Source organism: Anopheles darlingi, chromosome 2 (assembly GCF_943734745.1).
Source record: "Anopheles darlingi chromosome 2, idAnoDarlMG_H_01, whole genome shotgun sequence".
Taxonomy (NCBI): Eukaryota; Metazoa; Arthropoda; class Insecta; order Diptera; family Culicidae; genus Anopheles; species Anopheles darlingi.
In genome coordinates this window covers 52,543,435-52,565,807 of record NC_064874.1, presented here as the reverse complement: position 1 = coordinate 52,565,807, position 22,373 = coordinate 52,543,435, and the positions used below count along the sequence as shown (strand labels likewise).

Here is a 22,373-nt window from a genome sequence, read left to right as displayed (position 1 = left end):
GTTCATCACCATCGCCACGTGGCGATTCACCGGGAAAATCGAGTTGACGAACTTGTTCAGCTGCTGCCGCTGTGACATTACCTGATACTCCGAGACCAGTGGACGGCATTTTCGCATGTATATGTCTATGTTCGTCAGGTACTTCTACAAGGTTTGGTTAGTTATACCGACCTCCCGGACCATCACACGCAGCGGTGTAACCATTTTTCTGTCAGTCTTCCTCTTCAGCATCCTTTGGAGCTTCTTGGCTTGGCTTCTATCGATGCTCTAATTGTTGTTCATTAGTGAAGATGCTGTAGATGCCGAAACAGAAGTCCACGGCATCTACATAGTTCCATATGATGTCCATTTCCGGCGTAGCGCACTACCGTTTTTAAAACGAGCAAATGTCAGAACGGAATAGCTTCACTATTTTCACCATCACTTTTAGAGTTCAACTGATAGAGGTTTCAAATTTTTTTGCGAGTACAATGATAAAATGATAAAATTCTTTGCGAGTACAATGATGACCTTTCTCTCTGGTGGCGATTGGCGCTGCAATGCGCCCACCAACAAGTCGGATATGCTATCCAAAGAAAGATATGTGGTTGCCTCTAGCTGCTCTGAGACAGTCAACATGTCCTCCTGCTACAATAGGTGGCCGCTTAGTCGCCTCCTTAACAATAAACATGCCTTTTGGCATACGAAAATAACCGTTTAGAAACCAAATCGAGGCGAATTTGCCGGGAGAAGACCAGGTTTTGTCCTGAACAAACGCACATATTAACTAGTCTAACGGATTGCTTAGAGGCCAAATACCAACACCACATTTTGTATGTATGGTGTATCGAAGTTCGAAGGCTTTAACACATGGTATAATGTGTTTCTTTGAAATATTGACATACACATCAATATTCATTTTACATACATCATTAGTCTTTAGGGCCGATATGAATTTATCCGTGCGGAATTTGTTGCTGTGCATCAATCGCTAAAAGTCCATCAATGAACACGATCACCGAATTCTTCTTCTTCAGAACTGACAACAAATGCTTCGATCGCTCATGCTATGACGAGAGGATATTCCTAGGCACTTCTTTGAAGTATTTTTGTATGGAAATCGTATTGCAATTGTATTGTTAGAGACGAACAAATAAAGGATTGCGATTATCATTCCAATGACGTCGTTTCAGTTTCAGTTGCTTCTTTTTGTACCTGCCTTGGCACTCCTTTGGAGTCCTTTTCCAAAGAGGAAATCCGCGAAGGTTTTGTAAGGGTTGTTCATAATCTCTTATTCCGATGTACTATGTTTGTTTCGTACCTGCAATGCGGACCTGAAAACCATTGATGAAAATGTCACAATTGAAAACTACTGGATAACGGTATAGTATTATCTCTATGTAGAGAATATGAAAAGGAAATTTTAAATAGAAAAAAATTTATTTTTCGCCAGAAAGTAGCCTTATGATAATTAACTGTAATTATCTTATAATAATAATTAACATAACCTTTTAAAATGTAGAACTATTTAGAATGTTGCAGCTAGAAATATTAAGGAAAAGGTAAATAGAGATTTTCTTGCCCAGACGACACTAAAATCATTACTCAGTCGTTATTTACATCTTCCTGTTTCGGTGGACGGAAAAAGTGTGCAAAATACAACCAAAACTATTTGTAATCATAATGCATACAACACTCTTCATTACATCTTTTTATTCCACGATGTTGTTCGATTTCTTTTTAACTTTATCAAAACGTGTAACTGAATGTCACATGTCATGTATGAGATTATCTGGACCAGATTCTGCGTCGTTTTACCGTTCACACTAAGCGATTATATGGAGTTCCAGAATGTGAGAAATGGCATTTCGCTCGTTTCCTTCATGTCCCTCATTCATTATGCTTGCCATTTTACATGCCGTGTATGTAGTGTTACTACCGTACTGAGCAAAAATAGATATGGAAAAATTATTTTCTGTTCCAATTTGTTACATTCACGATTCGTCCGATAATCTGAAACAAACACGAGTGCTGTCCATACATTTGACCAGATAAAATCATATGAGAGAGAAAGAGAGATAGAGAGAAAGAGAGAGAGAGAGAGAGAGAGAAGAGAGAGAGAGAGAGAGAGAGAGAGAGAGAGAGAGAGAGAGAGAGAGAGAGAGAGAGAGAGAGAGAGAGAGAGAGAGAGAGAGAGAGAGAGAGAGAGCAGAGGAAAGTAAAAATTACACTGCCACAATATACGAGCGTTCCGTAGTTTTACAATGCCTAATGATCAATATTCAGACCAAATTTACTTAAATTAAAAACGTTTATATGATAGTATACGATTATTCTAGAATATAGTTTCAATTTCTGCTTTCTGCTTACTAATTTTATATCCTTGTTTTCTCCACGGCAACTGTGCCGAAAATAATACTACAATAATAATAATTCCCTTAATATTAAAGAATCTCACATAGCAATACAATCTAAAAGTTATTTTGTGTTTTCTTTTCAAAACCAAAAGGCATTCGTCGTTAAGGTCAAATAACACTATGTACATTAAGACTTTTACGTAATAAACAATATACTTATTGTGATAAGCTTTTATCTCTTCTGTATATATCAATATCATGAAGCTGGATTTCAAAAGAGAACCATTTTCATATATACGTAAACAATACTTCACGGCATTGTGAAAAACTGATACTATACGTAGCTGCATTGCCTCATACATATGTTTCGGAAAGGAACAAAGATGTTCGAGATAATTTTAATTCATTTGAACTCTCCTGTGAGATTTGATCCTCTCATGAGTCGATTGGGAATGTGTTTTTGTCTCTTGTGCTGTAAATAAGAGGAGGATTGGCACAAAACGAAACATGGCACTGCTAGACACGAACTCTTTAACACACCGGCTCGAAATTGCAATACTGGATAATGCGAAGAAAAGTAGAGCCATTCCAATGCCTCCTATAATATTTGCAATTGAGAATGCAAATAGTTTCTGTTTATGTTAAACAATCGCTTCTTTCTACAGTGGTTTGCGGGATGTAATGTGACATCAAATCGAACCGAGTCTCACAAAAACTATTGGCAGGATTTAATTGCATTCGTTCTTGACCTTACAAGCTCTGTACTACATGCTAATGGCACATTCAGCACTTCATTCTCTATTCATTTCAATATTTAAGATTCGGTTCAGTTATTTTGCTGTACCTTCGGAAACTTAGTACCATTGAGCTCGTTCGTTGCGTTTAACTTATCTTTAAGTATCTTACTTCAAATTGGACGATACCAGTTGGGCAATTTTATCAGTTCCTCGCAAAGCTCGGACAATTTTATCTATTTTTTGCTGTTTCCTGTTTTCATTAGTATGAACTCTATATGTACAATCACAGTTTACAGTCGTTACACTCATTGATGGACATTCTGCCTGCCTAAAAATCCGAAAGGAAAGCAAAAGCGAGCGTTTAAAACGATTGCTGGTTTCAAAATTAAGATCGAAACATTGATACTTACCACTTGTAGAAAGGATTTGGGTTATGAGATCATCCTTCATCTCCCTTCATCCCTTGCAAAATATGGCTAGGTACCAGATTGTGTGACAGTGGCAATTGAAAGTTAGCAATTTAATATAAAAGGTCCAATACGAGGACTGTGTGTTGTTTCTGGTTCCCCTATTTCCTCGTAGTGTTAGATCGGTATTTGCCATACGATTAGTATATTCGATGTCGGTTTCGTTGCAAGTTGTTACTTTTCATCGATTTTCGATGAAAAATTTCGTGGTCGTGGCTCATTTCATAAAATACACTCTGATGTATTGTGTATCATAATAACCTCTACACAACGATCTCGTGTATAACGCGCCGGTTGCGTGAATTAGGTGTAGAGTAACCGCTCTCCATAGCAAGCGCATCATCGTAGCTCAAAGACAAATGCTGATTCTGAACGGGGGATTTAGCTTCGTCCTGTTCCATATATGGATCCGGCAGCCCACTCACATCATGATAAGGAGATTCGGCAACAAAATCTGTTGGAGATCAGTATGATTGTATTATAATAAAGGACGAATGAAACATATATTTAATAGAAATGGCGCATACCCATATGTTGATCTAAGCGTTTTTTCGGCTTATGAACCGAAGCATACGGATCGCTGCAATAATCTTGACGGGACGGGTTTTGACTATTCCGAAGATTGTGATGATAGTCGTCACCACCATGTTGACTGCTGTTGCCAGTTGCGGTCATCATGTGCGGATAAGGGGCATAATCGTCAACAGCACCGTATCCACCATGCGTCATTGGATCGTACCCATAATTCGGTTGTATCTGCTGCTCCAAATAGTTGTGTTGCGGAATAAGGTTGGCCGAATTGGAAGCAGCCGCTGACATTTTTAACTGCCAGATTGAGTCTTGAGAGTTGACGCTACCACCATTGTTAGAGTTTGAATAAGAGTTTTCGACGTAGCCCATGTTAGACCCTACGGTTGTAAGAAACATGTGACATTTTAGTAACAATCTGTTTCGCGAAAATATATAACTTAACTACTTACAATCATTTTGTGGCATTTGAGGTACTATTGCATTTTGCTGATGATATCCGTATGTCTGTTGACTGGCGTATAGCGCCGTGTTAGAATCCATAGCTAGGTCCATAGAGTGTTCCAGAGCCTTATTTTCTAAACTACTAGCTGAGTAATAAGGAGGAGGCGCCTGGTTTTGTTGGGCTACAATCGACGGATGTATCGAATCGATGTCGTATTCCTTCGATTTGACGCTCGACTCTTTCATTTGGTTACGCCGTTTGCAGCGGCAGAACATTACCAACAAAATCGCACACAAACCAGCAACAATAGATGTGACAATTATAGCTATTAGTGTTGGCACCTCTACAAATGATGCTTCTTGAACAAGTGATGGTCCAACTGTAAGAAAGTATAAGAAACATAAGTTGAATCAATTTACTAGTTTGCGTTCAAAGTGAACTTCAACTTACTGTCTGCTTCAAGGTAGTCACCACAATATTCATGGTTGATTTTTAGGCACAGCTTGACTCGCACACGTGGGTTTAATTCATCTTCAATTGGTAACGGAATGTCTTCAAGGGAGTTAATACCTAGCGAGCGTCCATTACTACGCCGATTAGCCACAAAGTGTTTTATTTCGGTCTCGCGATAAGTTGGCTCATGCCCGTCCACCAACAGATCGATCTTCTCGATGATATGCCATGCAGCCATTGGTGTATCTCCGTACAATACCGATTCAACTATAGCCACCATTGACAGGCATGTGGCTGCGATTTTTAATGTTAGTACCTTAGTTTCTGGATCAAAAGCTGCGTTCAGTGGAATCGGAACGTTTTCCACTTTAGTTGTTGCTGTCACCTCGTTGGAGTGTTCGGAAACTCCTTTCGTGTTGAGCGCCTTGACCTTGAAAATGTAGCTTTGATGGCGATCCAGTGGATTGATAGTGCACGGAATCTCCCTTTGACAATCAAACTCCATCCATTCGGCACCACTAGCCGCTACAGCCGCACATTCTTCTGTCACTAGGCTTTCGTTCGGAATGACAATTTTACGGTAAGAAACGAAGTACTTTGTATTGGCTAGACCTCCATCAAATCCAGGACTCCAGGACAAGATGACAAAGTTTGATCCTAGCTCGACTGCTTTCAACGTTGTCGGTTTCTCTGGTGGTCCCTTGGGTTGTAAGCGAATCGGCACCTGGATGGTATTGAGAGGGTTTGACACTCGGCAATGGTACTCGCCGTAGTCCTGATGACGTACATTCCCAATTTTCAATACACTTGTGTATATATCATTGCCGTCAGCAGTGGTAACGATCTCATAATGCCCACTTCCACCAGCGCTTAGTAAATTCGTACCAAACTGCCACAGGAATTCCGGTTTCGGATATGATTGCACTTTACAAAGCACCTCTGCGGTCTCCTTGATATCGTTTGCAACTTTGTTGTACTGATGTAGCACTATCGGCTCGTGTTCAATCTTAAGTTGCATAGTTGAATTTGCCTTATTGACCTCATTTTCGTACAGACATGTATATTGCCCACGATCAGTTGATGTCAGATCGTTTCCATTCGGACGTGCTTTTCCAGCAAATTTAAGCATACTCTGAACTGTTATCATGCCATTCGGTCCGCGATCGACGTTTGTTTTTACCTCGTAACGGAGCAGCTCGGGAGTGAGTTCCACATCGTCTTTAAACCAGGTGATTGTAGGTTCAGGCTTTCCCTTTGCACTGCACGTCACGAAAAAATCAGTTTCCCCCGCGCGTTTTATCATGTTCGATTGAAGCTTGGCTAGAAACTGCGGTGGTTGATGGATCTCAAGTGTCGCACTTGCCATGTCACCATTGCCGAGTTCATTGCTAGCATGACAATGATACTTGCCCTCACTGGATAGCCCTGCCTTCGGTATCAGATACTGAGCCCCCTGCGCTATAACGGTAGTAGAGATCTCACCACCTACATCGCGATACCAACGGTACTGAGGATCGGGATAGCCTGGGGGATCTGCTTTACACATCAAGCTGACACTATTGCCGACGTGTACAACAGGATTTTCTGGCGTAATTTTAGCTCGCCCAGGACGATGACGTACCAGGAGTACAACCGATGCATTACCTTCACGCTCGAGGGTTTTGCCACCATACGGTTTCATCATGTTGATACCCCGGCAAACATATGTTCCAGCATTCTCTGCTCGCACATCGCGCAATACCAGGGTATCTCCGCTACGCCTGAAATCAATGTCTCCTTCCTTTAGCCACTCGATCGTCACTGGCGGCGGATTTGATGTAACGTTACATTTAATATGCACCGTTTCCTTCTCTTCGGCAGTCTTGGCCTTTGTTTCAATTTGTACGATTGGTGAATACAACACATTCAGTGTAATTTCCTGCTCGCCTATCTTACCCAACCCATTATCGGCCGAACAAGTGTAGCGACCTGCATCTTGCAGTGACACCCGGTGGATCGTATGGGTAGGATGTGATGAGATGAAACGTCCATTCCGTGTCCACTTGACTGTTTCGGGCTTGGGTTTGGCATCGATATTGCACTCAAGTTTTGCCGTTTGATCTCGTTCTACACTTAGTGGATTTTCAGGGCCAATCTCTACTCGTGGATAATCTACAATATTAAAACAAAAACGAGAAGTTGATAAAATACGTTAATAATTATAGAAACCATTTTATCTTTATCAATATATCGAAAACATCTGAAATGAAATTCGTTGAACCACCTTCAAAAAAAGTGAAAGACGAATTGCTTGATAAATATTTACTACCGACTTCAAATACTAACGTAATCATTTTTTCAAAAATAATCATTTTTTTGGTAGATGTGTTCAGTGCTCGATTTATCGTGAAGTAATTATCAAAAAAAAGTCAAATTTATAGTTTAGACAACAACTACTAGGAAAGTGGCATTTTCCATTTAAAACAATCTATACTATTTGTTAAAGCTTTACCACTTGTTAAACACAAAAGTCACAACTGAAAAAAAATCACGTTTATTATAGTTTTGCTTTGATAAAAGTAAAAATGCAAACCAAGTCGCTGATATTTTTAACGATACTATGTCAAACAATCGCAGTTTTGTCGATCTCATTCCGGCATTTATTATGTGGAAATGTATCCTTCGCATAAACAAAAAAATGCTGCCAAGCAAATAATTCTGCTAAAAAGTAGTTAGATGATGAATGACGAGAATTGCAAACTTTTTTACAAACAAAACTATTTTTCGTAACTTTTTGTTAAACTTTGATTTGAACTTTTTCTTAGATTTTCCATACAAAAAAACTAATACTCCAAAATTTTCAAACAATCATTTTCTTCTCATTTCTCAAACAATTATTTTTTAATGGTTTTTTGAAAATCCACTGGTAGGCTCAGTTCACCGAACAGTAGTTGCCATACTGACCGCAGGGGGGGGGGGCGTTGCCAGCCGTTTGAAATTAATTTAATTGAATTTTATCCTAGAAGGCTTAGCTCAGACCGGTTTAAGCACACTCAGGCAATTTGCATAGTTCGAATTTTCGAAATTTCGCCAAAGACCAAAAAATTATGTATAAACATTTAAAATGTGCACACACATTACTAACAGTTCAGGATGTACTCGATTGCACTTTTAGTAGGAGGTAAAAAAATCCACACTTTCCCCAAACAACAATGATAATAATTGAAGCATAATACGGAAAATCGAGATATTTTCAATCGTCGAGTCACGAACACCGATATTCGGCAGTTCTTAAGTTATGGGCGTTCGAAAGTACGCAACTTTCATTTATATATATAGACAAGCAATTTTCATACAGGCGTCTAATATCCTTAACAAAATATTTCCGCTGGCTTGATTAATACGTTGACGAGATATTTGGGTAATACCGTAGAGGATAAGCTTCACCACTAAACAGTTCTTTATCATCAGCCAAGATGATGTATGATGTGCTTTGTTGATAAATTAACTGCCGTCTGCAGTACCAGTAGTGTTCATAAAATTAAATGATTTTTTTTGTGTGGTGCGGCCCGCTAACTAGCTGTTGCGTTCGACTGCGGTCATGATTACTTACAATTTACTGATAATGTCGTGACTGTTTCCAATCGTTGTCCTTCCGGTAGCGCTCGATTCCATACGACACAGGTGAAGGTCGCCCCATCGTCTTCGCGGCGTGGAATAATCGTCAGGGTGCTAGTTGTCTGCATGTCCCGTGATCCACCATAGAGCTGATTGGCCATCAAAGGTGTTGTACTTGCTTCGCGATGCCAACTGCGATAAGACAAATGTTTATATTATATCCAAGCTAACTATGTACTCATAATGTCGAAAGGTAAATGTACATGAAACCATAATACCCATGACTATGTGAATTCTACTTACGAAATTGTTGGATCGGGTGATCCACCGACACTGCTGCAAGTGAGCTCTAGCTTTTTGTCCTCTGTAGCAGTAGTTTCACTACCCGGAAAGATTAAGGGAGGCTGAGGAGGTGTCAGAACTGTTAGGTTATAATAGTCTTCGTAAATAGTATTATCACTGCCGATTTGTTTGATACGACACTCAAAACGCCCATTATCGCGTACATAAGACACATTAAAAATTTGAAGATCGTAGATGCCTTGATTGGGACGGTAATCGATTCTGCAAAGTACAAAAGAGTAATGAAAACTTTCTTAATCTCAAGTCGAGTGCATGTATTAGGAACTTACTTGTAGTTTGGGTTGAAGGTATCACTCTTTATTGCGACATTATCATACTTATTAGGAGACTGTTGTGCCCAGTAGTACGAATATTCACGATCCGAGAAATGTTCATTGAAGCGACACTTGAGCGTAACATCTTCGCCTTCTCGCGTGTCCATTGTTTTATTTGCCATCGCCAAACCAATCACCAATGTAGCTGTTAAGAAAATAATAAAACCATAAAATAACGAATACTGAATTCAATTGTTATTTATGTCAAGTAGTTGGATTATTCAACCCCTTTTATTGACATGTTGAAAGGAATTTCATATCTATATTCCTTTTGGTTATTTTATATACTATATATAAATATACTCTATAAAATAGAGAATATACTTATCGATTGCAACAATAGCAATCATAACAGAATATAAACCATCAGGAAACGGGAAACAACTTTGGAAGATCCTATAGAACTGGCTATGATCAGATGATGACAATTTTATGGAATACCATAGCTATGGAATACCATAGCATAGGTGCGTGAGGAACAAATATCGGACCAAAACCGATCAAACAATAAGATGCTTTCGATGGTTCGCGAGAGTAAAAATTTATCCATATGTGTCCCATGTAAACATGTGAAAGAGCTATGCGTCTGTGAACATAATAAAAAAGGGGAAATTGAATGCAAAAGGTGTTGTTGAGAATCGCCAAGAAAATATGCTGGCATCTGAATCCATTGATAATTATTGTAAGAACAAACAAAGTAAATATAAAGCCCTACTCACATACACATATAAACGTGCATGTATACTTTTTCTTTTTCAACGCAACTTTTCATTCCCCAGCCTAATCAACGGCCCGTCGCTTTAACCCCCAAGAAGGTCTCGCATTCGTTGACTAACCATGAACATCGAACAAAAGCAATGGTCGTCGTGGGTGCAAAAACGTAAGAAATAAAACAAAAATGTTAATTTTTACTTTAACGCAAACGAGGTGTTCGCTGAGCGTGAGAATTTTTCGCGCACATTTCCCAGGCGCTCTCATAAGGGTCTTTCAGACCCAACCGGTGCAACGAAAACTTCTTCAGTCACGCCTGCTATTCAGTTTTTTTTGTTACTCTTTAATGCCCAGAAGATTTCTTACAACTTCTGAGACGTTTTCTCACCAACTTGAATTGAACCTTTGTTTTAAGGGAGTAATTTAGGCCTTCTCTTCCCCTTATATGCTTCTTCTTTCCTTTCCAAAAAGACTTAAAACTCTATGCTTTTGAGAATTTGTGGATGGGTGGAGGGTTGTTAAGTGTGCGAACCGCGAAACAATAGACGCTCTGCGTTTTCATCTCGGAACGCTAGATTGAATGACGCAGATTATCTGCTATAGTAAGCCGACAACTACTTTTCACCTGGTACGCGGGGAGATAAAATTAATCCTCCTTCATTGTACTGCGTACCGCCGAAGGAAATCGGGTGAATTGTGATGTTTAATCCACTTCCCCTAAACCGTTTTTCTTTATTTGACAACTCCCAATATTCTTTACGGTCTTGTTTCAGGCCCGGTTTCCGGTCCTACATAAATGTATCCCCAAGCTATCCCCAAGCTATCCCCAACATGATATTGACCAAATGATTATTTAATGCACACCGGGAGCGATGTACGGCTCGCTGATACCATAGGACAACGAACGTTTGAATTATTTATTTGATTTACAATATCTTACAACGGCGAAGTTCAACAAATCAATAAAAAATCGAGGCACACTTTCGAAAGTTGATAACGTACAGATCCTCTGACAATGATGCTCAATGAGAATTTTAAAAATCTTTCTACAATAATCCCGAAAAATTAAATAACAACCCAAATTTAAACATACTACTTGCCCGTTCTTATATATGTTAAAAACAAAAGTCAAATTTAAATCAATTTCTCCAGATTATCTCGGATGCTGGAATTTATTGCCCTTCCAAACAATCTTATTTTTTAATTAACAGTATTATTTTTTCACATGGATTTCAAATAAATTTATTTTTTCTGATTTTTCTCATTTCTAATTTTTTATATTTATGCTTTAAACATATGTCAATGTATTCAACATATGTATTCTTGAAAAGATGCTGTAGAATATGAAAACAAACAAAAAACAAACATCTCTTTAATTGACCAGAAATTAACGTAAGTTCCATTTAAACAAAATAGTGAACTTTATTTTGTTTAAATTGATCTTACTTATAACCATTGATCAACAATTTTGGTAAGGTGACTTTGTTATGTCGTAAATATGAAATAAATCAACTTATCACATCAATCGGTCTTATATCAACTTTTATATCGCTTCTCATCTTGGAAGGAGTAAACCGTAATTCCTTTTCTCGTTGCTATAGTCATTTGTCACCAATCCAAAAGCGTGCTTTCTCTCTGCAGTGTTTTGCCCAATTCATCGTTCGCTGCAAACCGTTTCTCTTGTCACTGATAAAGAACCGTTATTTTTCTTATTGACCCCACTGCAACGCCAGGAGAATGGTTGGAAGGGTCCGATGAAAAAAAGGAAAATGGAAATGGAGAAATGGAAAACGAGGCAATTATGGTTTGACTCTTAAAATGAAGAAAAGATTCAGTTCGGATACACCGGATAGCACCCACTAGAAACCTGAGAAATGTGTAGAATTCGGTGGCTAGTTATATGCAAGTTAATGGAAAACCAGAGGAACACAGGTTGTCCTATTAGAGTGTCAGATCCCTTGCGATCGGATCAAATTATATGACGGTTTACCCCGTTGAAAGCTTATATTTCTACCATGTCGCTGTATAAGCATTTGATGGAGAAGCCTGTACAAGGTGCTCCAGAATAGGGGTGAGTAAAGTAAAAATGATCAATCATCTTTGTTTACATTATTACTGTACAATTCAATAGTTTGCAGCACCAACATGATTTAAATATATCGACGTTTATTTTGATATATTTGAGCAAATTATTTACGACACTGTCCCAGTTGAACCCTTTCGAGAAAGTTTACTTTGAAAATATTGCCAAAAAGTTGTACATGCATATTTTTGGTAATAAAAACTAGTTTTCACTTACTATAACTAACACTCATTTTTGGATATTTTACCATAATCAAAATTACCAATTTTACAATTTTATGTTTTTTATACAAGTTCAACAATTTTTTTATACAACCGAAGCAAAAATTATAAACTGTCGCAGTAATCAAAAATGTGTGATCCCGTACCCCTTTCCTTTTACACCTCGCACAGATCCCAGCATGCAGTGAAATGAAAACAAATGGAATCTCTAGTCTATCGGTCAAAATAAAAAGGCCAAATAAATAAAAATGATGAACTACTGATAGTAAGTATGGTGATACGTGTTCTGGGATGCTCTGTAAGTTCTACTCTTCCTTTGTTCTATCTGTCTCACTGTTCTGGATGCAACTAATTTTTGTTCACTTGCTGCCATTACTGCCATGCTTCCAAATTTTTACGAAAGACGCAAAAAGAAAATTTAAAATTATTGATACAGATCAGCACGCAAACCACGTGTGTGTCGATCTCCATTTGAACCACACCTGGTAAGTGTCACGCCTTAGGGCATGCTCTAAAAGAAAACCAGCGTCGCTCCAGCATAAGAGCAATTCTACGTGGCTCAAAAGAGAAACCTCTTTCCGAACCGGCTATCGGATCTCTCCCTAACGATAGTACAAAGAATGGCCATCCAAGACGATAAATTATGATCCTCCTGGCTTCCTCTTTCCATGTGACCTGCTTGTATTACCTTTCTGCTTCAGTCCTTCTTGCCTTCCCCACATTATGTCCACGCGCTGTCCTCCCATGTCATCGGTTGGGTGGATTCAAAGAGCAAGCTGTACGAGCCAGCTGCCATGTTGCCATGATATCGGACGTTACAGCTGGCAACGTCACCATTTTACACAACAGGGTGACCGATTTTCTTCATGGTCCACTCGCTTGTTCATTCGATCATTCGCACGCCCGATCTTGCTCTCTCTACCAACCAAAGCCAACATCATTAGCGTCCTCAACTTCACCATTCAGAGAGGAGAACGCAATGAAACCGGATAAGACTGATGCAAAAGTCTTTCTACATTATCAATAATTACTTTTATCTTAATTACTGTGCAATGTTTGTGAGGAATCCGTCAACCAATTTGTTTACAGCATTTTTTTTTTGAGTAAGTCGATGTCAGTAGAAGTGGCGATTTTTGTTTTACGGCTTAAATCGACTCAAAATAGATGCCACGAAGCGGCAAGTTTAGCTTTGAGAAAAGGAAAAATTCACAGGGAACCAATTCTGGTGAATACGATCTAGGTTAATGATTAAATGCATTAACCGTACACTTACGGGAATATCATTCGAAAACTATTAAAGTTTAACTATAAAAGGAATGTATAATTTTTTGATTTTCAGACTAATATATAAATTCCCTTAGTAACTAAACCGATTTTGAAACACTTCTGCGATAACATTTAATAAAAACAAAAAGCCAAATGATTACTTTTTCATAGTATTTGAAATTCTAAACTTTTTCTTACATTTCTGTTAATGAAAAGAAACCTAAAAACATTATTTAAAAAAACTGCAGCAGCGCTTCATATAAACGCTATAACGATTACAACGACGATAATAATACCTTTTCTACGTACAACTTCATAATAATATAAAACCGATACAAAATGAATGCTTCTTCCTTCCATCGATTCCATTGTTTCATATTACCGTCCATTTTTTATGTTCCTTCCATCAGGTGGTCAAGGTTTTGGAATTTTTGTATAGACGAATCAACTCCTCCCAAAATTGGTTTCTTCAGGAATCTTTCCCTTAGCCTGATGATATCTTAGGCTTAATGTGGCCTTAAGCCCCCAATACACCATAATATTATTGTTCGGTTCGCGAAGACAATTTGCACGAAATACCGTCATTACAACCGACAGAGTTGAAGGAAGATTGGAAATCGGAAGAATAACAAATACTTCTTTTCTGGTCTTTTTGGAGACATCAATGATGACTTATTCTAATGCAGCGAGCACTAAACAGAAAAATACTATACGATGAATAATATTTTGCTTGCAAAATTCTTTTTGATCAGTCACAACATATTTGTTTACGAAAGAATGTTGCACGTGAATGAATGAAGCACTGTCAATCAGATTTTACACAACATGCAAAATCTTATGGGTTGAGCAGGTTCTGAACCGCCAGTAGCAACCTACGCAAACAAACCATCATTGCACTTTTAATTGCAATGTGTTTTGGCATGACTGGGGTGATATTCCGGGGAGTTACTGAGTGACTGAAAAAACCGTTAATTACCACTTTTTTGAAAAACAAACCTACATAAAAATATGTGGAACGCAAATAAATGCATTAAGGAAGGAAATAAATTCCGGTGGGGGGCGGGGGGGGGGGGGGGTTGGTAGGAAAAGTTACATTTTATCAGTAAAACAGCGATTTTTCGGTCATTCATCGTAACTCATCGTGAGTGGAGACTATTTCAGTTTTTTACCAATATTCCGGCAATCATCGTTTTGTGCGTATATTAAACTATTTATCATGATTTGATAAGTTGCCGATAGTGATATGGTGTTATGCGTGTATTGCGTGTGTTTACGATTAACCTTCGCGTAATCTGCTGTGAATTTGAAGCATGAAAAAGCTGATATAAAAATTATGAAAAAGAGAGCATGAAAAGGCTAATATTAAAATTAATAAATTAGTGTTCTGTGGATATTTAACAATACTGGACCTAGACTACCGAAACCTATATCGTCGTGTATTGGATTTCCGAGTATCACGATGTCATCTGCTTGAATACCGACCCGCCTGGAAGATTTCTTCAGTTTGTAGTCTGAGAACTCTCAACAGTTCGCCGCTTTTATCCCTAGTTTCATGTATGCGTCTCAACGCTCGCGTCCCAAAAACCGGTTTTACCTGTCGAACCCCCTTTCGCCGATGGTGGCCAGGCAAGCTAGCCTCCTATCCTATAGGGGGACAGACTGCAAAGCACAAAGAAGCCCATTACAAACTGGTTTTTCTTTTGACCTGTTGCGTTTCTCTTCAACACACCAATCCTAAGAAACGAGAAGGGATTACCTGAGTTGTTTTTTTACATACCAAGATGGCCGTCAACTGACTGGTTTTAAAGATTCACATCTCACCACTCACTACAACGATCCAGCATTTGATTTGACGTTCTTTTCGCTCAATTTGTACAGTGTAATGTGATGATGCAGTGCCCATGCTCACTATACATTACGTTACAACCCAAAAAATTAACCCTACTGATAAATCAGGTTGTAAATTTCAATTCATTCTGTCAAGAAAGTACCGGGAATAGTTGATTTAAATCTAACTAAGCAGTCGGATCAAGTCTTTTTTTTTCCTAGATTGGTACACCAGCCTTTAATTATTGTTCAAAATTTGAACCGAATCCGTCAACCCTTGTATTTACAACATTTTTTTAAGTAAGTCGATGTCAGTAATGAGCGGCGATTTGTTATCATGGATGACGACGTTGAACAAAGAATTAGCTTAGTTTTGTTTTGCAAATTAAATGTCGTGTGCCGTTTGGCACACACGTATACATTAAGGCCTTTGGTCATAATACTCTACCGAAAACTCATGCATATGAGTGGTACAAAGCCTTCAAAAGTGGTTAGACCAATGCTGCCTTGTTATTTATATTTTATTTTGTTTTTTCGATCTAAAACTCTCAAAATATCATCGAACAACCATCGTATTAACCAGAATTAGTTCCCTGTGACTTTTTCCTTTCCGTAAAACTTAACTTGCCCCTTCACGGCATCCGTGTTTAGTCGATTTAAGCCATAAAACAAAAATCGTCACTTACTTAAAAAAAAATGCTGTAAACAAACGAGTTGATAGATTCCGCCCAAATTTTGCACAATAATTAAGGGCATTTGTATCAACATAGGAAAATAAGTCGTTAGCTAATGGCTGTTTTCTGTAATCACATCACACCAAGCATGTGGGTGCTCTGAATGCATTTATTTTACATTGTTCGAATTGTTCCGTAATCCCGCCCGTAAGGTACCAAAAAAAATATATTCCGGAATGGCAAAATTAAAAATGCAATAGTAATATTCGTCGTCTGCTATATATTGAAGCAATAGGAATGGCTCTTTTGATCCACACATTGCAATAAACAAAACAAGACAGACTGACTGATATTAATGCTGCTAATGTTTTATGATAATGCCCGCCCCATTCGCCATTTGACACGCACTACCAAAAAGACCGTTGCCATGTCTGTAAATACAAAACTAACAAAAACGGTTTTGCTAAACGTTGCGGATTGTGTGCCAAATTCATTTGTGCTGACCATCGATATGATATTTGCGAGGTACATCTCTCTCAAAAAATAAAAAAAAAATCCTGAGAAATTGGCTTTTTCCGATTTTTCGCATATTTCTTAAAAACAATAGCCGTGGCCACACGGGGCGAAAACTCTAGCGCAAACGAAAAAATTAATGCCAAAACGTTTACGCTTGCCGTTTACATGCTGTCAAACGATTATTGGTCCGTGGAGCGTAAAACCTAGCGTAAAAGCTTTTTGCAAACGGTAGGGCTCACAATATGTTCTTTTTGTGGTTTACATCGACAGTGAGTGATCATTGCTAGTGTATTCAATCCTTTTCTTCAAAAAAACGATTTTAATTTCCTCAACCCGGCCATGTAAACATATCGAAGCGAAAACATTTTGGCATTAATGTGCAAATTTGCGCGCAAATTTTCGCTCCGTGTGGCCACGGCTAATGATTTTTATTTGCCGTTTTCACTACTTATTTTTTAAATTTTTTTAATGTTTCCATTTTTTATCAATAAAAAACATTCCAATGAATAAAACCAATAACAAAGGTTGTTAGTTTTACTTTTAGCGCCTTTTTACCTAGGTATTAAACATCTGTGTATATGCAGGCATACACAAGAACAGATTCGATGTAGTTGTGGAGAGACCGATGAGGGTTAAGGCATCACCATGCAACGAAACAATGTTTCTATCATCGCTTTATGGTGTTAGGAAATCTCTGGATTAATTGTCCAAACAGTGGAATGAGAAACCGGTTAATCCGTATGCAGTCGCAAGGTAAGACGCCTCACGATCTTTTTTAGGAAATGAAAGTTTAAAAAAATGAAAAATTAATGAAATGTTGGTCAGAACGAAACCGACCATCAGGTACACGGTTTTCTACCGTCATCTGCCGCCTTGATGTTTTTTGACACTCGTTTTTCTACCACACTATTATCATGTGCGCTCCATACATGTGATAAAAAATAAAATAACGAAAATCATCAGCATTATGCAGGTATATGAGTTACAGATTTTTTTTTAAAACCATACAAAGAGACCCATTTTGTGAGGCATTCGAATGACCTATCTCTTCCTAATGAAAAGCTGTTATCCGCCAGATGTGCTCATCCATACAGTTCTATGGATGCCTTTCATTTCGATCGCAGTAGTGCTATAGCGACCATCCTTTCGTTGAAGCCATTATATGATCCTACACTCTTCAGTAAGAATCTGATTAAAGCTCAATCGTTTATTTTCAATTTTGAGATCAAATTCAGATATCAAATTATTTTTGTAGAATCGTAATCGTATCGTAAAATGCATATAATTGCGTAACTGTCCCAAGAAAGCCTAGCTGAAAACAACGTGGTGGAACCCTATTTTTTTTTTCAATAGATTATAAGAGATTTCAATAGAAAATATTACACCCGGAACATTCGTTATTTTTTCATAATTAATAAAGGTAGGCGGCTAAGGTTAATTCGGGACTAAAAGTCTAATTTTTGAAGATTTTTTGGGAAGAAACCATTTAATTTTTATTGATCTATATTTATATGAAACTACAGCTTTTCAAAAATATCTGCTCGTTTTTTGTGGAACATTTGTTAAAAGCTACGTTCTGTGCATCCAATCTAAAAAGGCGAGTCTGCAAAAATCTACTCTTTCGGGGCCCGGGCCATCATAGCTTTTTGCTGGATAATCGAAAATATGTAAATCACTATTCTTTCGTTAGATTGAATGATAAGTTTATCCACGTGGCTCCGTCGAGTTACATCAAAATCGAGTTTTACATAATTAAAAAAAAGTATCAACAATTTTTATGACTACTCGACGGGGCTACCTGAAAAACAGTGTACAGTTTAAGTGTTCAACATTTCTTATCGACTGGTCCAGTAGTATATATGCTAAGACCAAGGTGTTTTAAATAGAAAGGTGGCGTCAAAGCCGCATTGACAGGTCACCAAATTGAATTGGTTTAACAGTGGTGTCCGGTCTCTCTATATCAACAAAGCCACGTGAGTTTCAAGAAGAAGAAACAGACGACATGGGCAAGTTTAATGGTTTTATCAGGTAAAGTACCTGATTTCACTCTTTTTCGAATGTTTAAGTAATTCATTTCTCTATTTAATATCAAACGAGCGACCGAGTACTGTTTTACAGCGAGCACGGTCCAGAAACGCTAGCTCTGATTCTAGGCCGGGTGGCAAGACGTACGGACCGATACCATATTGAAACACTAGGAAGAACTTTGGGAATACTAGTATATACTTTAACTTTCGTGCCACTATTTGTGAATTTTAAGTGTCGTGATAACACGGAAAAGCGAAAACCGTTAAGAAAAGAGCCTTCCCGAAGTAAACATAAACAGTCCCATCACTCTCAAACTCTGAAGTCTTTTCTAAAATCCGATCGGGGTTTTGTTCCACTGGAAGCCACCTTTCTATTTAAAACACCTTGGCTAAGACCATGTATAAAATGAGCCATTGCGGTTTATCAAAAATCAATACCTTTGTTAGTTTTGGTTTGATCGATCCAAACATTTCACACAATACTCTTGAAAGGATGCATTCATGAACAAATATAAAAACAAATGGGAATAAAAAAACCTTAGCAATTTTCACAGCCATCTGAATACCGAATCTTGTATTGTGTACCAAAAATGAACTTGTAAACAGCAGAAGAAACAGAATGCTCAATTAGTTTCGAACACTTAGAACTACCATTTATCAAGAGAAGTGGCAAACTTTGTTTTAACGCAAAATGAAAATGAACTGCGAATTTGGGGCACCTTTCTTTCAGCATTTTCCAGCACTGTATCGTGAAGCGTGTGCCATATAACGAAACTTTCACAGCTGCTCGCAACTTATTTAATCCCGATAGTAGACCACGGAATGTTGATCAGCATGAACTGTTTTTACAATGGGAAGACTTTTTCACAATCTGCACGTGATTGATGAAAGGCAATGAAGCGGGCATGACAATCATAACGATCACCTAAGGCATGTTAGTGTGTTTTGAAAATTGAATATTCAGCAGCTCTTACAATATTTTTATAATAATACAATTATTAAATTACGTTTCCACATATTTTTAAGAAGCTTTGGGTAAAAGACTGAAATAGGCGCCCCCACTCACGGTGAGTTACTGAGTGACCGAAAAAATCGTTAATTACCATTTTTTAGATAAACAAACCTTCATAAAAATATGTGGAAACGTAAATAAATGTATTAGGGGAGGGGGTGGTGTGGAAAAGTTACATTTTCCCAGTAAAACAACGATTTTTCCGGTCACTCAGTAACTCACCGTGAGTGGGGGGGCCTATTTCAGTCTTTTACCGTTACATTTTATCAGTAAAACAACGATTTTTTCGGTCACTCAGTAACTCACCGTGAGTGGGGGGGCCTATTTCAGTCTTTTACCTTTTTTATTATCACATATTTTTATGAAGGTTTGTTTATCTAAAAAGTGGTAATTACCGATTTTTTCGGTCGCTCAGTAGCTCACCGTGAGTGGGGGGGCCTATTTCAGTCTTTTACCATAAATATTTGGCCAAAAGGCCCCCTCCCCTAATACATTTATTTACGTTTCCTCATATTTTTATGAAGGTTTGCTTATCTAAAAAGTGGTAATTAACGATTTTTTCGGTCACTCAGTAACTCACCGTGAGTGGGGGCGCCTATTTCAGTCTTTTACCAAAATTGGGTCTAAGAGTGTCCACAATACAAATTTATTTGCCAAACATTTCTGTGAGTGCCTGAGTGATCGCTCAAAATCGGGCAAAAATTGGGACATTATCATATCGATAATGGGCCGCATTTTACCAAAAACCCCAATTTTCTTATCTCCAACAAAAAAATGTTTTGGTTACGTATCCAAAACATGTTTTTGTTGGAGATAACTGAAACAAGCTGCATGCAACCGCCGCTCACTTGGATGCAAATGTCACTCATGGTAACCCACGTAGCTGCAAAAATTTGGAGTTACTTGTTGGGCTCCGCCATACATTATCCCCAAAAAATTGGTGGTGTGGACGGCCGGTAAGCGATAAAGTTGCGTGTACTGACAGATTTATGGAAGAATTCAATAGGCCCTGCCAGACGATGCGTAAAAACGAAAAAAAGCCAAAGATTTGACAGCGTGTAGGGATTAAAATGAAACGTTTTGGCATGAATTTGTAAATTTACGCGTAAAGTTGTTGTTATGCGATTGTGAGTTAAAAAACAAAGTTACTATCATTTCCGAGAGTCTAAAATAAAGTTTAACAAATAGCCAAATGATAACCAATGACAGTATCTATTGAAATTTGTCCTTCCAATTTGTCCATAACGGGGAACTTTTTTGCATGTTTTTTGTAATTGACGGAGAACATTTTTACATGTTTATCAAAATTAAATGTGATCCTTGCTTACCTGTTAGGATCCAGTGAAAATCCATCGTTTGTTTGGCTCGTGTTGATTTCATGTTGTGTTTTCCAATTTTAGAACATTTGATCCGTTTCTTCTTTATTGCTGTTATTATAACGTCTCCAATGATTTCAAGAGGCCAAATAACTTTAAGGCGTCCTATTGTTATGCGATTTAACTTTTGTTTTTAGCACAGTTGCGCTAACAATCTCTACTTGCACATCCGTGTTTAGAGAGAATGAGATTTAAGATACATCAGCATGGATATATTGTTGTAAACTTGTACGTTGATAGTACTGAATCACCTATTCAATATTTTACTTTTCCTTTAAGCAAGCATGGCACATTTTGCAGTATTGTTCACTATCCCACACGCACATACAAACCAAGCTCGTATAGCCACCTAAAGACGCACTTATCGCTTTCACTAAATTAATTCGTGAAGGTTGCATTAGATATTGCTCAATGCCGTTTACTTTAATCGACACACGTAGTCAGATCTACCAATGACCATTTGGGCAATTCCGCTTCTATCTAAACTTTGCCAACTAGCTGTTGCATTCCAACAGCAATTCAATATTTGAAACCACTTACAGCCATATCAATTCACGCGACTAACTTCCAATTTTTCCTTCAACATTTCAGCGGTGCTAATGAATTGATGACGAGATGATTAAACTTTCCACATTACTACTGCTCTGCAAACAAGTATAAAAAGTATACGTTGCAAAAAGCACACACTAACTTCGAGCTAAAGATCCGTAAATTCGGTGCAAATTTTCTCCCACTCACGCATTTCTTGCTTTATGCTGTTTTCTTCACCACACTGCTGCCTTTGCGCTGACTTCACATTCACATCAATTCATGTTTGCTCTAGTAACTAGTGCTAAACCGTTTCACTTCCTTCACGATCGTCTGAGATCGCTACTTCGCGGAATTCCGTGCCACTATGGAGAATTATCTGATTCCGTTGTTCCCTCTGAGTACAGTTAACCATTAAAACAAGATGATCAGAACAACCACAATTGCGTTCGATTTATCACGTCTTGGTATCACTTAATATCACTTGTTTAATAAAAGATTGATGAAAGGTCGAAACCAACGCTGAAACGCTAAATGGCAAAAGTGCCTTCTCCAAACGCTGCCGATCGAAAAAACGGAATTTCTTCTTGGAACCTGGGCGGCGCAACCGACTTTGCACGCACACCCTTCGCTTTTCGTGTAGCTACACGATCGTACAGCCCAAGGCTAGTGGGTTCACGCACACGATTACGCATGGTTCACCACTACACAGCAGACAAGTCCAGAAATGCGGCAACAACGCGAAGAAACGGAAAAATTAACGGAGGTGAAAAACGCGGTTGAGAAAAAAGAATTCCAAGAAAACGGCTGGGTAAAGTAATAAAAGTTTAAAATAATCTAAAAAAGTAATAAATAATAAAGTAAAAAATAATGTTAAAAAAAGTAGCTGTTT

The 22,373-nt window shown here is 38.1% G+C and overlaps 1 protein-coding gene across 4 annotated transcripts; it reads right to left on the bottom strand.

The window, feature by feature from the left end:
• Positions 1 to 1,407: 1,407 nt before the first annotated feature.
• On the bottom strand, positions 1,408 to 22,057 carry LOC125950568 (hemicentin-1-like). 4 transcript variants are annotated; one of them, XM_049678674.1, is made up of 10 exons: positions 21,494 to 22,057; positions 20,906 to 21,326; positions 9,196 to 9,385; positions 8,867 to 9,127; positions 8,559 to 8,755; positions 4,964 to 7,117; positions 4,521 to 4,892; positions 4,068 to 4,448; positions 3,484 to 3,994; positions 1,408 to 3,401 (listed from the first exon to the last, which is right to left on the bottom strand). In XM_049678674.1, the coding sequence occupies exons 2-9, from the start codon at positions 20,955 to 20,957 to the stop codon at positions 3,804 to 3,806; spliced, it is 3,798 nt and encodes a 1,265-aa protein (XP_049534631.1). In that variant the 5' UTR covers positions 20,958 to 21,326; positions 21,494 to 22,057; the 3' UTR covers positions 1,408 to 3,401; positions 3,484 to 3,803. The 4 variants fall into 4 exon arrangements, with proteins under 4 accessions (XP_049534631.1, XP_049534632.1, XP_049534634.1 ...); XM_049678675.1 differs by having other exon boundaries at positions 21,692 to 22,057; XM_049678677.1 differs by having other exon boundaries at positions 20,906 to 21,110; positions 21,692 to 22,057.
• Between the last annotated feature and the right edge of the window lie 316 nt (positions 22,058 to 22,373).